The sequence below is a fragment of the Helianthus annuus genome, chromosome 16 (genome assembly GCF_002127325.2).
Source record: "Helianthus annuus cultivar XRQ/B chromosome 16, HanXRQr2.0-SUNRISE, whole genome shotgun sequence".
NCBI classification, from domain to species: domain Eukaryota; kingdom Viridiplantae; phylum Streptophyta; class Magnoliopsida; order Asterales; family Asteraceae; genus Helianthus; species Helianthus annuus.
Window position 1 is genome coordinate 195,787,070 of NC_035448.2, and position 8,184 is coordinate 195,795,253.

Consider the following 8,184-nt stretch of genomic DNA (forward strand, 5'->3'; position numbering starts at 1 on the left):
CAACAATGACTAACAAACAAACTTAAAGAATAAACAATAAATTATAAGATAAAAATATACAATATTGTTAGATTTGGAACATAATAAATAATTAGTTTATTACATGAGTTTGTGTAGAATAAATCTCAATAGGTACTTGTACTCTTTTGTTCACATTCAGCAAAAATATAAAACCATATATATTATCTTGAAGATCAGTGTGTGTATCCTAGCAGATGGTGTCAACTATGGATCTATGAACACCAACAGGTAAGAATCAAGTACTTATCTTATAAATGGACAAGGTGACTAGCCGCTTTGATCGCCCGGAAATCATGGCATTAGCTTCTGATCAAGAAATCAAAGAACCTTTGTTGAGTAATAGTGGACAAGATGGTAGTCTATCTGCAGCTTGTGCGTCACCGTTAGATTCAGCTAACGCGCCAGTTGTTCTTGATGAAATAGCAAGAAACTTAGAAGGCAATCGTCCGCACGTGCAATCTGATCAAACCAGGCAAAAAAGAATTTCTCTTTTTCAAGGGTAAATATTCATTTTTAATACTTGGCATTACCGCTCTTTCACTCTTTCAGAAAACACTTTTTTTGATAGTTAATGATTATGCGAAATTATGTTTTAGGCTTGTTGAGCGTGTTCGACGGACAGTTCGTGGGTCGGCTGATGATATTGGATGGCTACAACGTGCTCCAGATATGCCTCCTGTTGAAGATGGGACAGACCGGTTTACCAATATACTTGAAATTATTAGGTACATGCATTCATGGGTAGTTAATTTCCAAACCTTCCAGCTTTAGGAACTTTAGGAACTATACTTGTACCTCTAGATGATTTTTTGCTACTTATGTACTTCGAGGCAGTTAGCTATCCTTGTAAGCGAACTCAGCAAGTTCGTTTGTGTCACAAAGGAACTAGATTCATTGAGATTGGTGAAATGGCTAAGTTTGATGAGAAACTTTGCCCATTTGGCTTAGAGGGGTAGCGAACTGCATAGAAGTAAAATAAGTATTAAAAAACACGAAAAAGTAACAGTCTCGTTCCTAAACGAACTATTACCATAAAAGAATTTTTATACAATATTGACTGTGTTTTAATCCCTCACCAGGCACGATGTCCACATGCTGCCAGACTCAATGGTTTATCTTTTGGTTCCTGGTAATAATATAAATATTCCTTGTATCCTATTTCAACCGATTTCGATTAATTATCTTGGCTTATTATCATTATATATTACGCTATGGTTGAAATGGAGGTCTCTTTAGCAACCACGGACCGCTTTATTTTACTAACACCAAGGCTACTTTCTTAAAAATGGGATTGACATGTCACATTGCAAAGATTCATAGTGAGGTAATATTACAATTGCTTTTAACTTTATTATTATTACTATTACTATTACTACTACTACTATTACTATTAGTACTGTTACTGTTACTATTATAACAGAAATAATGGGTTCCGTATATCATTAACATTAAATGTTTTAGGCATCAGTTGAAAAGAATGCTAGAGAAATAAAGGAGTACATTGAAGAGTTCCATTGGGGATCAAAGAAGCGTGTTTTTCTTCTTGGTCATAGTAAAGGAGGAATCGACGCAGCTGCGGCATTATCAATGTATTGGCCCGAATTAAGAGATAAAGTTGCCGGTCTCGCTTTAGCTCAGAGCCCATATGGTGGCAGCCCCATTGCTTCTGATATTTTACGAGAAGGGCAGATCGGGGATTATTTTAATGTTCGTAAAATTATGGAAATCTTGATCGGTAAATTGATAAAGGTACATTCTTTTCTGTTTCATTTTGATCCTATGTTGTTTTCTTTCCTTCTCCTGGTTCTGTCATTAGTTGCTTGTTTGTTTCTACTTTGTATATACACAATACGTCTGTATACAACTCATTGCTTAGTCTTGAATTATCTTCCTGAGTAAAATTGACCGGTTTAATTTGGAATGGGTTGATTTGGGTAAGTGACTTTAATCTTTAGTGGATCAAATGGGTAAAATGGAAACAATAAAACTATAAAGAATTTTGGTCTAATTGGTTGAAAAATGGCATGCTACATAAAAGCTACTAAAACAATTTATTATCAAAACATACCAACTACTATGAATAAAAATTTACTCATTTGATCCATCTCAAGTTGCACAAAAAATACTCGTTTTGACCCGTTAACTTAACATATCCACTTACTTAAACTACATATTGTCTTCCACGAAGGTCCCCTATTTTTCTGGGCAAAACTAGCAATCCTTCCTATAAAATGAGCACAACCTAAAAATCCGTCAACCCATGAGAATTGACACTCCTAGTTGTGCTCATTCTATAGAGAAGGAATGCATTTAAATCTTCCGTATTAAATAATATCATGTATTTAGCTCGAGATTAGAAAAGATGAATATGAAAGATAAGAAAACTAGTAGGTAAAACTATGCAATAAAATCATTGGAAATGAAGAATTAATAAAGAGTTTTAAAAGGACGGTAAATTAATCGCGCTTTTTTCTTTAACAACAAATTAATTATACTTCTAGAACTTAACTTTTTAACACATTTCATTTCTAAAAACTAAATATGAACTTTTAGAAAACCCTTACATGGGTTTTCTGGTTAATCCATTTATTAAACAATTATGTTTGGTTTACCTAGTTATTAAACAGGTCGTATGTTCGGGTTACTTGACTGTTAATTAACGGGATGTGTTAGTCGACTCAAACCTATTCATTTTCATGTCTTGTTTCAGACTCTGGAATTTCCGCCCCTACAACACAACATTGACAAACATTAAAAACACACTGACAAACATTATATATATATATATATATATATATATATATATATATATATATATATATATATATATATATATATATTATTTCAGAAACTGTATATAATAAGCTTAGTTGTCACATTGACAAACATTATGAACACACTTCCCTATCGTCCCTAGGCCCTTACATTTACAATATATGGTGCATACGCCATCTAACCTACATCTAGGAACCGGGCCACATTCAATTGAATTATCACCAGTTTTTCTAGATAGTGTTTGATCAGGCAACCCTGGGTTAGTAAGACCAAATGATATTTGCAAACCTGCAAAATACATTTCATTAGCAATAATGTATATAGGAACATGATAACAATTGGAGAAGGATCTATAGATGAAGAGTACCATAGACTGAAAGCAATAACGCAACTAGGATCACCATCTTTAATGAAGTTTGTGCCATGATTTAGCGGATTAGATTATGAACAATAAACAGTAGAGCAGGTTGTTGTTTCTATACACATGTAGAGTTCTTATACCCATTTCAATATATTTTGTGCTGTGTCATAATAGTGATATCAAAGCAGCTCCAAAACATCTTGTTATTGATCATAAAGGCTAATAAATACTCATAGTTAGTGTTATAAGAATCAAATTATGTTATTTGGTATGACATATATTATGTTACCTTACATTACATTACATCATATTATATCATATTATATTATATCAATCTATCTTGTGATATATTGTACTATACCATACTATGATAAGTTTTAAAGGGTCAATTTAAGTAATTGACAAAGATTAGTGTATGCATGGTTTTCTTAGGCCAATGGTCTCTGTGACACTTATGGTGGTCTGGCCTTTTAATATAAAGGCACTTCAACATCGACCTTATAAATACCAAACAACGTTGATGACTAAGATCTCATCTAGTGAAGAAATTTTTTTTGAGACTTAACTAAAACAATCAATCTTGAATTAAAATAGTCATTTTTTTCCCTAAAAGCTTGTAGCTCCTTCTAAACGCTACTAGCAGGAGCGTTCAACCAAAAGCTTCAAGCTCCTAACCTAAAAGCTTCAAGCTCCTTCAACCAAACAAGGTTTTTTATTGAGTAAGAGCTTGAAACTTTTGGTTGAACGCTCCTACTAGTAGCGTTTAGAAGGAGCTACATACTTTTAGGGAAAAATAACTATTTTAACCTCTAAAGATAATGAACTATTTAATGCACAAACTTTTTAAATTTTTCGTTATGTCCATTTTGGTTATTTTATACTTTTATTAAAAGATTCGGCTACTCTGCCAAACACAAATATATCTAAAAAGCTACAGCTACTAGCTACCAGCTACAATGACCAGCTACCAGCCACCAGCTACTTTTGCCGAACATACCCACCATTTGTATGCTCCATGTAATGTTTTATGATCGGGTTGGGTATTTATACAAAAATAATAATATTGTTTCGTTGTCTTAGCATACAACCATCTTAATATACATCTCTATGTTTAGCTCTAAGTTTATTTTCGTGACTTCTGATACTATATTAAAATTATGGAAAAATTACAAGTTTTGTCCTTTATCTTTTTACCACTTTTCAGGCGGTGTCCTTTTTAACGAATGTTGACAGACGGTGTCCTTTACTAGGTATTTTATTGGAAGTTTAGTCCTTTACACCCAATCCAGTTAAAAAACCATGTTAATTGTTGACAGGCGGTGTCCTTTACTAGGTATTTTGTTGCAAGTTTAGTCCTTACCTAGGTATTTTGTTGCAAGTTTAGTCCTTTACACCAAACAATTAACAGGGTTTTTTAACTGGGTTGGGTGTAAAGGACTAAACTTGCAACAAAATACCTAGTAAAGGACACCGCCTGTCAACATTCGTTAAAAAGGACACCGCCTGAAAAGTGGTATAAAGATAAAGGACAAAACTTGTAATTTTTCCAAAAATTATTTTCATTTAACTCAATACAACTAAAAGTTCGAAATACTTCTCTTGTAAAGGGCACTTATACACGATACAAAAGTATATTTATGCGATTTGGGTATTGTAATCATATCTAAAATAGTTACTATTAATAAAATTCAAATTAAGCTATGAGTAGGATTTTTATTATATAATTATTGTATTTTGATGGACAAAATAGTGTTGGCGGATAAATCCAAACCCGCTATAACTTTTATTATAAAACTATTGTGTTTTGATCCTAACTCAACTTGACCTCATCCACCACATCTTAAAACATGTTAGTGTTGATTTTGAAGGGTGACATGCAATCACTCGAAGATTTAACATACACGAAGCGGAAGGAATTCTTGAAGAACCATCAGTTGCCGAAAGAACTCCCAGTCGTCTCTTTTCATACCGAAGCCAACATCTCTCCGGCAGCTTTAGCAACGCTTTCTCGTGTTGCACAAGCAGAGCTACCAAGATTTGCTCCTATATCAATGCCTGTTGTAATGCCTCTTGGGGCTACATTGGCTGCTACTGCCCAGGTGCTACAAAGCAGATATGGTGAGAAAAGTGATGGGCTTGTTACATGTCGTGATGCAGAGGTCCCGGGCTCTGTGGTGGTGCGACCCAAGCGGAAATTGGACCATGCATGGATGGTTTATTCTTCAAACAAAGATGACCCTTTGGAAGCAGATGCTTCTCAGGTGTGTGAGGCTTTGCTAACTTTGGTCATGGAAGTTGGACTCAGGAAGAATCATCTTTGTAGCCTTAGACCAGAATAAGGCCTGTGTTAAAGATGGTATCATGAACAGGTTGGATAAAGGGTTATAAATAGTAAGTTATGATTTCACCACAATATATAAAAATACATAGTCCTATAATATATTATACAAATTAAACATACACATGCATGAATATTTTACATATTGTGGACAGATTATTCTGGTTATACGTGTAAGTTGTGGATTGCCAAACTTTTGATTCACAAATAACATTTCTGTTTTTTGGACTATTTCACCCTTAGGGGTAGGGGTACGTGGTCATCACTCATCACTCACTCACAACTTCCAATCAAGTTCTCCCATGTCATCAAGCCTTTTTCCATCATTGGTGATGGATTTTAGTGGAAATACCCATCACTCACCACACATCCATCTCTATTTAAAAATAACTCACCACTCAAACATGAATAAAGCGTGATATATATAACGCGTGATAAGATCCACACGTGATACTTATGATCGGCGGTGGTGTTTAGAATTCCATCACTCGTTATATTACCCCATCACGTGTTAAAACTTGAGCACCCCGGGTCCCCTTACAAAACAAATGCTAAAATAAAATACTTTCCTTTTTGTTGATACAATAAGATTTCTATGCTAGAATTGGGATGAGAGGACTACACATGATTTGCTAGAGTTGCACTTCTCTAAGGACATAGTTTATTACATGAGTTCGTATAGACGTAGGATTCGAGTTAAGGATATTTAGGGAAGGGTATAAATTTTGCATAAAAACGTTTGTAGAATCACAATTCAAATCAAGAGGCTTTCAATTACACATGAGAATTGTATGTTTACAACTTGAAATCCTAAACCCTATTTATACACATATATCGACACATTTGAAGCTGCCGAATTCGAATCGTCGTGTCTTCTTTGACGCCTTTTCTTGATGTCGACCATACACAACACATGTATATGGAGGTTTCTTGGTTTAGGGTTTGTCACAATACATCCCCTATATAGTTACACTTATTCTAATAACATACTAAATATAATATAAACTATTTTCAATTTAACCCATAAACTTTTCATTCAAACTTGATCCCACAATTATGCGAACAATAGATGCGTCTTAGCTTTATCTTAGGCAATGTTTTAAAAACCGGTAAATACCGGCCGGTTATGCCGGTATTACCGTTTCCAGATGTAAATCCGGTACGAAACACCCCGGTAAATAAGTGAAATGGTATAAGTGTAGGTCCCTCTCAGAGGATCGAGAACAAACCTAAACCTTGTCATACAAACTCACTAGCGAGTGCGGAATCCAAGCTAGCGAGCAAACCGGGATGATGCAAGAACAAACACAAGAACACACAAGACTCAACGATTAACACCACTTGTATTAATGCGTAGAAAGTTTCCGGTTACAAGCACAATGTTTACAATCAGTTTGCAAACTCTCAAAGTGTGTGTGTGAATGTTTCGGACAGAATGCTCTCCACTCTTGTCTGTCTCTCTAAGTGTGCATCTCTATGTCTCACACTACACTGCATGGGTATATATATACCCAACCCATGATGTCTGGTCGAAGGATCCGATAGATGGTCCGAAGGATCATCTATCGATGACAACGTAATCGAAGGATCAGCAAGGACCTCGAAAGATCACCTTTCGAGGTCTACCATTCGAAGCCTATCTTTCGATGCCATCGAAGGATCTACAATATCCTTCGATTGGTTATCCTTCGACACACAACATCATCTTTCAACATTTACCAACTGTTGTCCAAGTCAAACCGGAGGATGGTTGACTTGGTCAACTTACAACACAAAACAGGACATCGTTTACATCGTGACCGAATACAGACAAAGTACAGACACAAGTGCACCAACAAACTCCCCCTTGGCTGTAGCTTTGTCTTTATCTTCTATAGTTGTAGACTCGTCTCGAACTTCGACGGTCTTTGGTCTTCGAGTTACCAAAACTCTGATGTCCTTTCAAGTCTTCATTGTCGGAGGATCTTCAAAGTCTTCACGTATTGAAAGCAGAGAGTGTATCAACAAACTACCCGTATCATGTAGGAAGTGTGTTGACAAACTCCCCCTTGGCATAAGCTCCCCCTTGAGTTATGCTCGTGAATTACTTTAACTTTATGAAGTGAGATCCTTGTGGTGTTGATGATGGCCAGCGGCAACTCGATCATCTTCATCAGTTGAGTGCCTTCACGTTGTGTCTTCATCCCGAAGCTTGTCATCGACCATGTTCTCCTAGCCTTAAGAATCTGCACATGCAAGAAATCTAAACGCATAATGAGAACAATTGCTTGGAATATAGTTAATCATAAACAATTGACACACGAATGACCATGTCACAATCAAACACCGTCCGACAGTTTGAAAGTTTAATAAATTTGTCAATTTTAGCCTTTAACTTTCAAAACTTGCAAATTTCGACCGTTTATGAAGATTTAGTCAATTCGGTTTTCGTTCAGGTTTCAGGTAACGAAGACTCGAGCTCCAACATCGTACGATCGAAAATAAAGTAGAAAGAAAATCTTTTTGGCTTTTATAAAGTTTATATTAAAACACGCCTAAAATCTTTTTGGTATTTTTGAAATTAAAAGACAACAATTTAAAATCCTTTGAGTGTTATCAAACGACATCACCGCTAATGTCGTGCTGATATGCACCAAACGACGAAACTGTTTAAAAGAAAAACAATAAAAGTTAAGCAGTAAATAAATAT

The 8,184-nt window shown here is 35.3% G+C and overlaps 1 protein-coding gene across 1 annotated transcript; it reads left to right on the forward strand.

The window, feature by feature from the left end:
• The first annotated feature begins 214 nt into the window (after positions 1 to 214).
• LOC110915249 lies at positions 215 to 5,596 on the forward strand. Its single transcript, XM_022159916.2, has 6 exons — positions 215 to 520; positions 618 to 746; positions 1,101 to 1,150; positions 1,248 to 1,345; positions 1,483 to 1,770; positions 5,026 to 5,596. The coding sequence occupies exons 1-6, from the start codon at positions 276 to 278 to the stop codon at positions 5,494 to 5,496; spliced, it is 1,281 nt and encodes a 426-aa protein (XP_022015608.1). The 5' UTR covers positions 215 to 275; the 3' UTR covers positions 5,497 to 5,596.
• The last annotated feature ends 2,588 nt before the right edge of the window (positions 5,597 to 8,184 follow it).

What these genes read in the sequence shown, in the direction of transcription:
- LOC110915249 (XM_022159916.2), top strand. Translation starts at nt 276, where the DNA reads ATGGACAAGGTGACTAGCCGCTTTGATCGCCCGGAAATCATGGCATTA. An exon ending in AGAATTTCTCTTTTTCAAGG is followed by an intron (nt 521 to 617) that starts GTAAATATTCAT and finishes ATTATGTTTTAG; the next exon opens with GCTTGTTGAGCGTGTTCGAC. An exon ending in TGATCGGTAAATTGATAAAG is followed by an intron (nt 1,771 to 5,025) that starts GTACATTCTTTT and finishes TTGATTTTGAAG; the next exon opens with GGTGACATGCAATCACTCGA.